Source organism: Chrysemys picta, chromosome 2 (genome assembly GCF_011386835.1).
Source record: "Chrysemys picta bellii isolate R12L10 chromosome 2, ASM1138683v2, whole genome shotgun sequence".
NCBI classification, from domain to species: Eukaryota; Metazoa; Chordata; order Testudines; family Emydidae; genus Chrysemys; species Chrysemys picta.
Genome location: NC_088792.1, coordinates 68,379,167 through 68,394,356, shown reverse-complemented (window position 1 = coordinate 68,394,356; position 15,190 = coordinate 68,379,167). Strand labels below are relative to the sequence as shown.

Sequence of the window (15,190 nt, the reverse complement as noted above, 5' to 3'; positions counted from 1 at the left end):
CCCTGCACTCTCCTGAGCATTGGGACTATAGTAACTCCTCACTTAATGTTGTAGTTATGTTCCTGAAAAATGCGACTTTAAGTGAAACGATGTTAAGCGAATCCAATTTCCCCATAAGAATTAATGTAAATAGCGGTGTTAGGTTCCAGGGCAGTTTCCCCTACTCTGCAAGCACCAGGGATGGGGGCTCAACCCTCAGCCCGCCCACTCCACCCCTTCCCCCAAGCCCCCACCCTTGACCCGCCTCTTCTTCCCCCTCCCACCTCCTTTCCCTTTACTTCGTACGCTGCATCCTGGCTCCTCCCTTCTAAACCCCGCAAGCCAGCTGATTGCCACGTTCGGGAGGCAGGGTAGGGAGGGGAAGCCTGCGTGCCGAGTCCTCGCTCCTCCCCCCTCCCTCCTGCCCGGGGCAATCAGCTGGCTTGCGGCGTTTAGGTGGCAGGAGGGAGGGGGAAGGAGCGAGGACTTGGCGCAGGCTCCCCTTTCCTTCCCCCCCCCCCCCGCCGCCTCCTGCCGAGGGCAATCAGCTGGCTTGCGGCATTCGGGAGGGAGGGGGAGCTTGTGTGTTGAGTCCTCGCTCCTCCCCCCCGCCTCCAAAACGCTGCAAGCCAGCTGATTGCCGCGGGCAGGAGGCGGGGGGAGAAGGGGGAAGGCGCTGATCCGCGGGGTCTGCCGGTGGGTGGGAGGCGCTGGGAGAAAGCAGGCAGCCAAACAACGTAAGAGTGGAGCATTGCACAACTTTAAATGAGTATGTTCCCTAATTGATCAGCAACGAAACAATGTTAAGCGGGACGACTTTAAGTGAGGAGTTACTGTATAGTTGTTTCTGCCCCTTGTGTGGGGGATGGGATGCTCTTTGCGTGCTTTCTCCTTCCTTTCCTCCTCATCTGTGAATACCCTCAGTGGGATCTGTCACAATTTTGCTAATGATTTTTTGGATCTATGGAACATTTTACTTTTAAAAAGTTTCCTCTGCTCAGTTATCATTCCTAAAATAAGAATATTATTTTTTCATTTGTATAAGTCTTGCCTTGCTTCTAGGGCTGTGAGTATAATAAAATGAACACTGTAAATCATATTAGCATAGTATTAACATAACTGTAGCATATAAGAACTTGCAGTGAACTGCTTTTATTATGGCAGAACTATATATAAATCTGGAGATTGGGACCTATCCTTCCCCAACCTTCAAAAGGTACCACTTCTCTCCCACACAATGGACCAAGCCAGAGGTCTGCCCCACAGGACCTTTTTAACTTCTACAACTACCTCCCCCACTTCTTTCTCCCCACAAGGAACTGGACTCCAGCAGGACTTCATTTTGACCCAACCCCTGCGTGCCTTACCCTGTTTCCCCGAAAATAAGACATCCTCCGAAAATAAGGCCTACTTACAGTTTTGCCTCTCGTTGTAATATAAGGCATCCCCCCGATAATAAGACCTCCCCGATAATAAGGCATCCACCGATAATAAGGCATTTTTCATTTCTGAAAAATAAGACATCCCCTGAAAATAAGACCTAGCGCATCTTTGGGAGCAAAAATTAATATAAGACACTGTCTTATTTTCGGGGAAACAGGGTAGATATGCAAAAGCTTCAGCTAATACAGTGTAAAGCAGTCTGTTGCTATAGCAACACAGGTCACCTGTCGCTCATTTCTTGGTAGTGGCTCCCCATTGAATATAGTCCAACTTAAGTCCTCTGTCCTGATATTCAAAGCCTTCCATGGGCTTGTCTTAGCTACCTGAGAGAGCACTCTCCCTCTGTGACCATGACCACCTATAACAACAACATTGTATCAAAACAATGAGTCTGTCAGCCAACTCTGGGAGGGTGTGTGGAAGACACAGTGACTGGATCTAAACTATGGAATTTTCTCCTGCAAGAGATAAGTGACCACAGAACTAATTACTTTTAAATGCAAAATTTATTTATTCTTAGTTTTCCTACACACGCACAACATCCAACTAAACAAATCTCATACACTAATCACATTTATTTATCCTAGAGGTTGGAATGGAAGAAAGAGAACTTGTTAGTGTTTTCTACTTTTACATATTTGGGAGGCAGACCTTATAAATAGATGGATGGGAACACATACTAGCACACCCTGCAGCTGGGAGTAGCACAGAGATGCTCCCTCTTCAGCTGGTTACTGACTGGTTTCTGGGGCGGAGTGTAGTTGTTCAAGCTCTTGTGTACAGTAGCTAAGGAAGCTCTATGATTAAATCCTAGTTTTGGTATAATCCAGCTGGACTATCCCCCCAAATGAGGGCAGACCCAATTAAACAAGAACATCTGGTCACCCTAAATATCTTGGTGACTTTGTTTTCAAACTTTTTTTTTCTTGAACATATTTCAGCTTAGACTTTTAGTCTTCAGAATCTGAATTTGCACTCCTTATGTATGCGGTGTGTTTCTCCCCTCCCCCCCAAAAAAAGTTAAGCAGATTCATTTAATTTGAAAATACATCACTGCACATACACATACTAACTGTATGCTAAGACCAGAGCAATTTTTTACAGTAAAATTAGCATTTCCTTTGACAGTTTGTGCCCAACCAATACCAGAGCTCTTCTAGTATTTATTTCCTGATTCTTGTATTGGTTTCATTGATATTAGTCTCAAAGGAGCCAAAGACTTGATATATCATCAGCTTTTTCCTAGTAAACCATTAAATACATTTTGGGTCCATATCCATTTCGCTATTTCAAGTATTTTCTAGGTTGCTCTTACATTTTTTGTTAAGAGGAGAAGAAATTAAATATATAGTTTAGGATAACTTTTGACAGGTTCTTCTAATGGAATAAATACATGGAATGTAGTGTTACTATTTCCGCTCCACCCATGATTCACAGTGATGTCTAGGTATTGCAGCCCAGACGTGTATGTGGAACATTGCTCTGTAATTTAAGACGCCTGCAATATTTAGCCTTAGTAGAATGTTTTAAGTTCAGAGTGGTAACCTTATTTTTGCACTCTTTTTGCATTTGACTAAAGGAACAATCAGAACAATTAATGAATTGTGGAAAACTCTGTGGACTTAATGAAAAAAATAAAGTATTTCATCTATATCTTAATATTTGTATTGACAAGCTGTTTTCCTTTGTGTGCAATTGTGTGCATATGTTGTTAACAAGATTGTTTTTGGTTTTACTTTCTGTAGGAATGTAAAAGGAATGGTATAAAAGTTTGCAGTTTAAACTTGATTTTATAAAGGGGAATGAAACTTCTTACTTACAAAATTACTGTGGTATAGAACTCTAAAGCAGCAGGATTGTCACTTTGGCACCATTAAAAATTGTGTTCCTTTTGCAGATGTCTGTTTATAATATGATAGTATTATAAACAGGCAGATATGTAAAAAGTATGGTTATTAAACTCTCCATATCTATAATATACCATTTGCAGCTATTTTTATTCTTTGAAAAAAGGTGTCTAACAATTGGTAGTAATATATTTTAAGTACAGTAGTGCCTCACTAATGCATACTAATAGAGGGAGTCTTGAGCATTGTTGATCTTGTGATGGGGAATTCCACCAGTGTCAAATGCCAATTGTAAGTGCTTTAGCTGTGTTTGAGGGATCTATAACCATCCCAGAATATTGCTGGGCTTGAGAATAAACTTTTAACCCGAAAATACATGTGAATGCAGTTTATCAAAGTGTGAATTAGTGAGATTCTGTTGTACTTTACATGGAGTTGCTAAGTATATTCTTTTAGTTCTTTGGTAATGTAATTTATTTTATTGCAAATATTTTCAGGATGCTGTTCAGGTGTTGTTAAAGCATTCAGCAGATGTCAATGCCCGTGACAAAAACTGGCAGACACCCCTACATATAGCAGCTGCAAATAAAGCTGTTAAATGTGCTGAAGCTTTGGTGCCTCTTCTAAGTAATGTAAATGTGTCAGATCGAGCAGGTAGAACAGCATTACATCATGCAGCCTTCAGTGGACATGTTGAGGTATGGATTATTTTCCAGATCTTGTTTCTTAGCCCTCTTGCCTCCCACCAAAGCTCTGATTATTTGTTATTTGCATACGTGTACATGATCTGGTAATGGTAAAATGTATACTAAAGCCCTGAAGAGTACTGTTCCAGTGGTGAGGTATGGCCTTCTTACTAGCCTGTAGGAATGCTTTTTTTCTAGTTTCTGCATTCCCCCAGAAAAAATCAACCTTTTATTTATAGTCTGGGTCCTGCTAAAATGCATAAACTTAAATTGTAAATTAATTTCTAGTGACTGAAGCCATAGTGTAATTTATCCATTTTCAGCAATTTGTATGGAAACGAAAGGCTTTTAATATGTAAATTTGTTGGGTGATTAAATAGATAGATTTTTAACTAACTTTTTTTAGTTTTAATAAACAGTATGTATGTAGTAGATACAGTACATATAGTATGCCATGGTTGTTAAACAGTTGCATAAAATAGGTCATCTGAAATATTTTGGTTGTCACTTGATATATAATTTAGAGGACCCCATGATCACAACATTGTCACCAGTGTGGGCATCCAGTGTACTTAAATGCACAAAATATCAGAAGCGATGTAAATGGAATGGTGGTTTTAAAAGATTTAAAAATTTGGTTTAATTTCACCCAAGATTTATTCTTTGCTTTCATTATTATGCCACATTCTATGCATAGTTTTATATTCTGAGCAGAGGTATTTTACTTATTTTTCTTTCTTCACCCTAGATGGTGAGTTTGTTATTGTCTAGAGGTGCCAATATTAATGCATTTGACAAGAAAGACAGACGAGCTATACATTGGGGAGCATATATGGGTATGTACACCTTTGCAACTGATTCTCTGTGCATTAGGGAGAAAGTCAATCACTTCTTCATTTTATTGAATTTATATACTATAATTTCTAGGCAAAAACATTTAGTCAAGGTTACTTAGTAGATGATTACGAGGAAGGTATCTATACATCTCATATAAAATTTGTAATAGGATACAGCAAACTGATTTTTTTATGAATGCTTTTGTGGCAGAAAAAAATGACATGCTAATTTATTTTAAGAAAGGAAAGTAAAACAGTTTCTCCCCTAAACATTAACACTTTTTGGTTTAATGTGGATTCCTGATTGAAAATTTGTGCACTAATGTGATCGGCGTACGAGGAAACTGAATAGAGATAAATATAATTCTCCATCACTCATAAGTGGTGGTTATAGAGTCATAGAAATGTGACTGGAAGGGACCTTTAGAAGTCATCTGTTCCAGCCCACTCTACTGAGGCAGAATCAAGTGAACCTAGACCTTCCCTGACAGGTGTTGTCCAACGTGTTCTTAAAAAATCTCCAAAGATGGGGATCTACAACCTCCCTTGGATGCCTAGTCCAGAATTTCACTACCCTTATAGTTAAAACCCTTTTTCCTAATATCTATCCTAAATCTCCCTTCTGCAGATTAGGCCCATTACGTCTTGTTTTCCCTTCAATGGACATGGAGAAAGATCGATTACTGTCCTCTTTAGAACAGCCGTTAACATATTTGAAGATTGTTGCAGGTCACCCCTCAGGTTCTCTTCTCAAGACTAAACATGCCCAGTCTTTAACCTTTCCTCATAGGTCAGGTTTTCTAAACCTTCTACCATTTTTGTTGCTCTATACTGAACTCTCTCCAACTTATCCACATCTTTTCTAAAGTGTGCCATCCTGAATTGGACACAGTAATCCAGCTGAGGCCTGACCTGTGCCAAGTAGAGCAGGACAGTTGCCTCTCATGTCTTACATATGATACTCCTGTTAATACATCCAAGAAAGATAATAGCTTTTTTTGCAACTGCATCACATTGTCTCATTCAATTTGTGATGTGCTGTAATTCCCAGATCCTTTTCAGCAATTCCAATGCCTAGTCAGTTATTCTCCATTTTGTGTATGTACATTTAATTTTTTCCTTAATTGTAGCACTTTGCACTTGTCTTTACGGAATTTTATTTTGTTGATTTCCGACCAATTCTCTATTTTGTCAAGACCATTTTGCATTTTAATCCTGTTCTCTAAGTGCTTGCATTTCCTCCCAGCTTGGCATCATCCACAAATTTTATAAGCATGCTTTCCACTCCATTAACCAAATCATTAATGAAAATATTGATAGTACTGGACCTGCAACTGACCTCTGTGGGACCTCCAGTTTGATAGATAACCATTGAGAACTACTCTTTGAATATGGTCTTTCAATCAGTTGTGTACCCATTTTATAGTAATTTAATCTAGGCCACATTTCCAAGTTTGCTTATGAGAATGTCATGTGGGACTATGTCAAAAGCCTTACTAAAAATATGATGTTTTCTAGTAGAGTATCAGAAGCTGACTCAAAAAGGAAGAAGAATAGCCTTTAAGATTGGCTCCCTGCTTGGGTTTTGTTTTGTTTATTTAACAGGGAAATGGACCAAGAATAAAACGTGAAATTATTGCACTTCCACTTTTATTCCAGGATTTCAGCCTCTTTTTCTCAATCATTGTCTTGCCTCTGATGATGAAGTTGTCCACAATGGGTTGGTTATCACGTCAGAATGATATAGGCTTCCTTTATGTAGACTTCCTTCCATTAGCCCTTTATGTAGAACTTTGCTGTTTATAATAAGTATGGGAATTCTTTTCTTCAGCTTGTCTGTAGTCATGGTTCCTCACCTCCAGCTTCATTCAAGAAGTGAAAAGATTAAAAGAAAAGCAGATAAGAGTCTTGACTAAATAACTCAGGGTACGTCTTCACTTACCGGAGGGTCCGGCGGCAGGCAATCGATGTTCTGGGATCGATTTATCGCGTCTGGTTAAGACGCGATAAATCGATCCCGGATCGATCCCGGAAGTGCTCGCCGTCGACCCTGGTACTCCAGCTCGCCGAGAGGAGTATGCGGCATCGACGGGAGCTTTCCTGCCGCGTCTGGACCCGCAGTAAGTTCAGACTAAGGTACTTCGAATTCAGCTACGTTATTAACGTAGCTGAATTTGCGTACCTTAGTCCGAAGTGGGGGCTTAGTGGGGACCAGGCCTCAGTTATACTTCCAAATAAGTCATAGGAAGCTACTGATGCACTTTTCAGTAACAACCAGTTTTCTTTGACTTCTGAGCAGGTGCAACACATTTTTTTTCTCAGATGTCTTTTCTACTTGTGGCATCTGTGTACTTACAAAATACTTTCTGTTGACATCACAAAAAGTTGTAATTTCTTATGACTTGGTACCAGCTGTAATTGCTTTCAGTTCTCCTTTCTTTTATCTCAGTAGGGTTGTATTAGTTCTCACTGAAGAATTTATGGTTGTGGCCACAGCTCCGAACAGTAACAGATATCTATTTCCAGGAAATTGGCTAGAAGCAGGTGTCACTTCAAAATGGAAATTATATGATAAACATACCGTATTAAGTCAGCATTGATTAACCTGAGTTTAATTCTCAATTGCAGGAAAAAGTTAATTGATGCCATTCCATAGTCTTGACTATTGAGTGGTGCAGTTTGACTTTCAAAATTAATAGTTTATCCAGCCCAGGAGAGAAGAGTGAAAATAGAAAAATTGATATTATGTGCTCTGCAAGTATAGGAATTCGTCAGATGAGATATAAACCAAGATACATCTCTAATCATTAGAGATCCCTCAGCACTTTAGAGTAGTAGTTTTGCATTAATGTGCTGATCAAATTCTATTCTGGGTAGTTTACAATTTGTCTAACTGTTTCCCTACTCCCAGTTATTCCTAAACATTTGTGCAGTGTTCTATAGCACTGTTAATGGCAGTTGCACTTCATCATAGATATAAATGATTCTTGTATGGTGTGCATAGTTTTTAGATTCACTTAAAAAAAAAGCATGGAAAATGCTTTGAAATCAGTTTAAATTGTGTATTTATATAGTACCTCTTTTAAAAATAGACTGAAATCTCTTCAGGACAGGATTTGTGGAGAGTTTGGGGAGAGGGGAGGAAAATTTTATTCAGCTATTTTGGATCATTGGCAATGAGACATTACAATTACATTGTCTTGGTACAATGATCTGGACAAACTGGAGAAATGGTCTGAAGTAAATAGGATGAAATTCAATAAGGACAAATGCAAAGTACTGCATTTAGGAAGGAACAATCAGTTGCACACACAAAAAATGGGAAATGACTGCCTAGGAAGGAGTAATGCAGAAAGGGATCTGGAGGTCATAGTGGACCACAAGCTAAATATGAGTCAACAGTGTAACACTGTTGCAAACAAAAAAGCCAACATCATTCTGGAATGTATTAGCAGGAGTGTTTTAAGCAAGACACGAGAAGTAATTCTTTCGCTCTACTCCGTGCTGATTAGGCCTCAACTGGAGTATTGTGTCCAGTTCTGGGCGCCACATTTCAGGAAAGATTTGGAGAAAGTCTAGAGAAGAGCAACAAAAATGATTAAAGGTCTAGAAAACGTGACCTATGAGGGAAGATTGGAAAAAATTGGGTTTGTTTAGTCTGGAAAAGGGAAGACTAAGAGGGGACATAATAGCAGTTTTCAAGTATATAAAAGGTGGAGGGAGAAGAATTGTTGTTAACCTGTGAAGATAGGACAAGAAGCAATGGGCTTAAATTGCAGCAAGGGGAGGTTTAGGTTGGACATTAGAAAAAACTTCCTAGCTGTCAGGGTGGTTAAACAGTGGAATAAATTGCCTAAGGAGGTTGTGGAATCTCCATCATTGGAGATTTTTATTAAGAGCAAGTTAGACAAATACCTGTCAGGAATAGTCTAGATAATACGTAATCCTGCCATGAGTGCAGGGGACTAGATGACCTCTCAAGGTCCCTTTCAGTCCTACGATTCTATATCTTCTTATATAATGACTTACATTGTTTAATCATTAACATTTCCATTTTTCAGAAATATTTAAACACAACCTTAATGTCTTTTTATTTTTAACAATTCATATTAACTTCTTTATGGTGGGAGGGGAACTAAATACTTTCTGATGTGGGGGAGTTAAAAGTTTCAGGACAATAGAAAGAAATAGAAGCCATAGGGTCCGGGGGGGAAGGGGAGAGAGCAAAATCATTGTTGGTCAGTGCCTCTGCAGTGCACTGACACTTAGATCATGGAGCTGACTTTATCCCACTATATTTAATATAAGAACATGTCCCTTCTCTTTTCAGCTTGTATTGTGTGTCATTTTTATAGCTTTCCTAAAAAAGTATTCTTCAATATCATTGTCCCAATAGAAACTTCGAATCGCAGTTAATAATGGGAAGCTCTATGATTGGTGAACAAGTTTACCTTAAAGTTATGGCACAAAGCATAAAACTTTGATATTGCAACTTCACTTAGTAAAACAGAGTGAGGTTTAGAACTGTGGTGGTGCCTGACTAACTTGAAGATTAGTGCATTATTGATGAATAATATGGATTATGCCATAGACGCTTGAAACATTTTAACTCTTTGGTCTTTGTTCATATCAATTTGTTATGATAGTAGAGATAATAGCATAGATCTAGATAATTTTCCCCATTTTCAGTCTTAGTACTTACTGCATATGTACCAGGAGAGATTGCTGCTTGGACAGACGTCCATCATGTGTATCAGTAAGACAGACATTTAACATCATATTTGAGTAGGTGTTTGTTTTTTGCCTTAAGTCAAGCTTGTGCTGATATAAGTATAGCAAAGATTATATTGAAGTAGTAACCTTAGGAACTACTTCTATTCAAAAACAAGTAATGTAATGAGCCCCGAGAGAAGTTGTAGAGGAAGAGCAAAGTTGTGCTTATTCATTTTTACTGAGAAGTGCAGTTTAGCATACTTTTTCAGCTGTGATTCAGAAAGGCTTTCATTTAAAGGATTAGTGTGTTACATACACATTAAAAAAAAACACTATAGAAATAGTTTGCATAGAGCAGGGGTTCTCAAAATTTATGCACCGCGACCCCCTTCTGACAACAAAAATTACTACACGACTTCAGGACGGGGGACTGAAGCCTGAGCCCGCCCAAGCCCCCCGCCCCAGATGTGGGAGCCAAAGTCTGAGCCCCACCACCCTAGGTGGAGGGGCCAAAGCCGAAGCCCAAGGGCTTCAGCCCCAGGCAGGGGGCCCCGGCAAGTCTGTCAACCCTGGTGACCCCATTAAAATGGGGTCACGGCCCATTTTGGGGTCCCAACCCACAGTTTAAGAACCGCTGGCATAGAGAAAACAGAGCCTCTGACGGCTTCTGCAGAAAGGTTAGGTGATCATGCTGCTGTCAGCAGAAAAAGGAACTGATTCTTGGCACTGTTTCTAGATGGGGACTGCAAAGGAGATCACAGGCTCTACTCCCTTGCCTGCCAGGCATGGCTATGGAAGCAAGTGACCACTCCCTGTATCATTCCCAACTCCACTCTTCGTACCTCAGTTCTCTTCTTCCCAGTGAAGCTAGAACTATGGTATCAACCTGCCATCTTCAGTCTAGTTTCTTAAGCCTTGTGTAGACTAGAAAAAGTAATGAATATTTTGAGTTGGTTTTTTTTTTAATTAAGTTAGGTTCCTTGAGTTGGTTAACTCCATTTGAAATATCATTTAAACTGCATCTATGCTAGGTGCTAACCTCTCTAAAATTATATTTTTAGATCAAAATCTAACATGATTTTAAAGATATTAAACTGCATATATGTTAGATGCTAAGTAATGTTTTAAATGGGGTTAAAAATTGATTTTACCCCTCACCCCTTTTACTCTAGATAAGGCCTTAGAGGAGTAAAACTTCCCCTGTCTGTTACTGCAGAAGCATTGTCAGCCCAGGCCTTTGCTAAGGTACTGTTTGCTCTTTCAGTGTTGCTTTTATCTGAAAAGAGTTTTGTCAGGACAGTATTCCCAAATCCTGATTTGAAACACACAGTGGAAACAGGTTTCAGAGTAGCAGCCGTGTTAGTCTGTATCCGCAAAAAGAACAGGAGTACTTGTGGCACCTTAGAGACTAACAAATTTATTAGAGCATAAGCTTTCGTGGGCTACAGCCCACTTCTTCGGATGCATATAGAGTGGAACATATATTGAGGAGATATATATACACACATACAGAGAGCATGAACAGGTGGGAGTTGTCTTACCAACTCTGAGAGGCCAATTAAGTAAGAGAAAAAAACTTTTGAAGTGATAATCAAGATAGCCCAGTACAGACAGTTTGATAAGTGTGAGAATACTTACAAGGGGAGATAGATTCAATGTTTGTAATGGCTCAGCCATTCCCAGTCCTTATTCAATCCTGAGTTGATTGTATCTAGTTTGCATATCAATTCAAGCTCAGCAGTTTCTCGTTGGAGTCTGTTTTTAAAGTTTTTCTGTTGTAAGATAGCCACCTGCAGGTCTGTCATTGAATGGCCAGACAGGTTAAGGTGTTCTCCCACTGGTTTTTGAGTATTATGATTCCTGATGTCAGATTTGTGTCCATTAATTCTTTTGCGGAGAGACCGTCCGGCTTGGCCAGTGTACATGGCAGAGGGGCATTGCTGGCACATGATGGCATATATCACATTGGTAGATGTGCAGGTGAACGAGCCCCTGATGGTATGGCTGATGTGATTAGGTCCTATGATGATGTCACTTGAATAGATATGTGGACAGAGTTGGCATCGGGGTTTGTTACAAGGATAGGTTCCTGGGTTAGTGGTTTTGTTCAGTGATGTGTGGTTGCTGGTGAGTATTTGCTTTAGGTTGGGGGGTTGTCTGTAAGCGAGGACAGGTCTGTCTCCCAAGATCTGTGAGAGTAAAGGATCATCTTTCAGGATAGGTTGTAGATCTCTGATGATGCGCTGGAGAGGTTTTAGTTGGGGGCTGAAGGTGACAGCTAGTGGTGTTCTGTTATTTTCTTTGTTGGGCCTGTGTTGTAGGAGGTGACTTCTGGGTACTCGTCTGGCTCTGTCAATCTGTTTTTTCACTTCAGCAGGTGGGTATTGTAGTTTTAAGAATGCCTGATAGAGATCTTGTAGGTGCTTGTCTCTATCTGAGGGATTGGAGCAAATGCGGTTATATCTTAGAGCGTGGCTCTAGACAATGGATCGTGTGGTGTGTCCTGGATGGAAGCTGGAGGCATGTAGGTAAGTGTAGCTGTCAGTAGGTTTCCGGTATAGGGTGGTATTTATGTGACCATTGCTTATTAGCACAGTAGTGTCCAGGAAATGGACCGCTTGTGTGGATTAATCTAGGCTGAGGTTGATGGTGGGATGGAAATTATTGAAATCATGGTGGAATTCCTCAAGGGCTTCTTTTCCATGGGTCCAGATGATGAAGATGTCATCAATGTAGCGCAAGTAGAGTAGGGGCGTTAGGGGACGAGAGCTAAGGAAGCATTGTTCTAAGTCAGCCATAAAAATGTTGGCATACTGTGGGGCCATGCGGGTACCATAGCAGTGCCGCTGACTTGAAGGTATATATTGTCCCCAAATGTGAAATAGTTGTGGCTGAGGACAAAGTCACAAAGTTCAGCCACCAGGTTAGCTGTGACATTATCGGGGATACTGTTCCTGATAGCTTGTAGTCCATCTGGGCTATCTTGGTTATCACTTCAAAAGTTTTTTTTCTTTTACTTAATTGGCCTCTCAAAGTGGAGACAGGAGCTGGAAACATTGAAAATACAATTTTCAAATCGTTTACTCAATCTATTAATAATAATAATAATAATAATTGGTGGGAGGAAGGGTCATGGTACACATGTTCCTGTTTAAATATAAAGAAGTCAGGATAGATATCTGCCCAATAAATGAAACTCCTAAATTTGTATGGGTGGATCGAGGAAGAGTTGTTAAATAACTTTATAAAGCACTGCAAGCATGCTTGGTGCTGAGGTCTGTAAAGTCTTTTGTAGTTTACAAAGTAGAAAATGCATATTTGAGAAGAAGAAAAAAAGCTTAAATGGATGGTCACCTGATAGATCAGAATGGTTGTAAAAGTGATCTAGTCACAAATATCTGGATTTCTTGTCCTAGAAATTGCTTCACTTATACAAGTAAGAATATCAATAATCCAATTTGCAGAAGTCTGTGTTTAAAGCCTGTTTTAAATTAGTCTTTCATCCTTGAAATCAGGGGATTGGAGCCATCCAGTACTAGTGTAAAATATGTACATCATGCTGGGAAATCCATACTCATAGTGCCAAAGAGTAAAACAGAACAAGATCACAGACTTTCTTCTGTAGGGGGGAGGCTTATGGCAGCTAGAAAGTTGCTGACACTTCCCAGTGAGTTAAGCACTGTTAATACCATTACTCATTGTTTGAAGCCATGCTGACATCAGACTTGAACTGTTGATAATCACTTCAGCCAAGAAGTTGATGTGTGTGACTGTTATTGATCCAGTGTTCTTAGAGATAAATATTTAAGATCTGATTTATCCTGCCTGCAGAAGTACTTTTGAGGGAATGAAATTCAGTGTTTGCGATGCCACAGCTATGTATGGACAAGCATTATCGGGGTTGTAATGAGGACACATACATTTTGTGGTGTGTGCTCACCCAGCTGGAAAAACAAATGCTTTCTCTTGTTCAGCTAAGCTACATTCTATCTACCAATTTTAGCACATGCTACTTTTATAGACACGTAATAGGATACTTTATCCCTGGAGCATATCACTTGTCTAATTTTCATTTTTTAAATAGATTTGGGGACAGCGGAGAGGGAGGGATAAAATTAACTTCTTAATTTTTTTTAAAGAAATCAGTGTGCGTATGTTCATATACAGTGGTCCTGATTCTCACTTAAGTTATGTATATACTATGGTTTATGATGGCATAACTTATGTCACTCAGGGGGATGAATAAAACACCCTCCTAAGCAACATAAGTTACACCAACATAAATGAAGTTATAACAACCTAACTCCCAGTGTAGACAGTGCTATGTCGATGGGAAGGCTTCTCTAATCAACATAGTCACCGCCTCTCGTGGAGTTGGATTACCATCCTATGCCAATGGGAGAAGCCCTTCCATCAGCGTAGGTAGTGTTTCACTGAAGCGCTACAGCGCCGCAGATGCATTGGTACAGCTATGCTGCTGCAGCCTTTTAAGCATAGCCAAGCCTTTATTTTAAAAAATGACCTGGGGAATTAGGAGCGTATGTCCCATTGAGTTTCAATGAGGCTTAGGCTTTTGAATCTTAAGTCGCTTTTGAAAATGGAACTTGGGTTTCTAAATCACTTCGGGTAAAGTTTTCAAAAAATAACATATCTGTAAAGGAAAAATCATTTAAATTTTTTATATTACAAAGTCTAGAAATGTTTTCTTAAAAAGAGACTTATCTTTCTGCTTGTTTCTACTTTAGAAACTTCAGGAATATGAAGTCTTTTCATGATTCATGCAGGAGGCCTTAAGAAATTAAATGGAAGTTTTCTCAGCCTTCAGTTTGAAGGAGCAAGGTTCTGAGCTTTTCTTTCAAATCTTTGACAGAAGTTTGGGTTAGATAGGTATTAAATCAGATGAGCAAAAGTTTTAAATAGCTTACTAAAAATCCCTTCCCCTCTCAGTTGGATTTGAGAGCTAATGGGCTGGTTTTGGAGGTTTTAAGTCCTCCAAAAAATCCTTCAGCAAAAACAGAAGACAAGATCTGATATTTTTTATATAAATCAAAAATCAAGGCGAGAGAGATTGTTTGGAGTAGGAGAAAATACATGGAGGAAATATTTTAGACTGCCTTTATAAATCGTAAGGAAAGAATATGGTTCTTTGCTTCTTTTAAATGAGAGTCTGTACTGGATTTTTCACCTTTAAAAGTTGATCAAGTGCAGCTAATAATAAATTGGTATTATTTTTGTAAAAGTCAGAGCACAATTGATAAATCAAGTTGCGTCTTAATATTATTTATTTATTCTTTTATTTGCCCAGGTCACATTGAAGTTGTGAAATTACTTGTGACCCATGGAGCTGAGGTGTCATGCAAAGACAAGAAATCATATACACCCCTACATGCTGCAGCATCTAGTGGAATGATCAGCGTAGTCAAATATCTTCTAGATCTTGGAGTTGATGTAAGTAAACATGTAGCCAAAGGCAAATGACATAAGAAAAATCTAAACTATTACTGATCAGGAATATAGTGGCGCAGAGAATGCTCCTTTCTTCATGATCAAGAATAATGGTAGTAAGAGTACTTCACAAGGTCTTCACTCATTTATTTATTGATTACAGGACTTCACTCCCTAGGCTCAAGTTTCTTCTACAGATTTTCACTTAAAGGTAAACTTGTCCTTAAATGGTTTCATTATC

General features: G+C 39.3%; 1 protein-coding gene across 8 annotated transcripts in view; it reads left to right on the top strand.

The window, feature by feature from the left end:
• ANKRD28 (ankyrin repeat domain 28) overlaps positions 1-15,190 on the top strand; it is a 215,328-nt gene that overhangs the window by 140,920 nt on the left and 59,218 nt on the right. For all 8 annotated transcript variants that reach the window (XR_010599151.1, XM_005297028.5, XM_042861928.2 and 5 more), the window contains 3 exons: positions 3,767-3,967; positions 4,704-4,791; positions 14,810-14,952. Coding sequence is in view for 7 of the 8 variants with exons in the window: in XM_005297028.5 (XP_005297085.1) it covers positions 3,767-3,967; positions 4,704-4,791; positions 14,810-14,952 (432 nt within the window). In the remaining variant the exon portion in view is untranslated. The remainder of the gene's footprint in view (positions 1-3,766; positions 3,968-4,703; positions 4,792-14,809; positions 14,953-15,190) is intronic.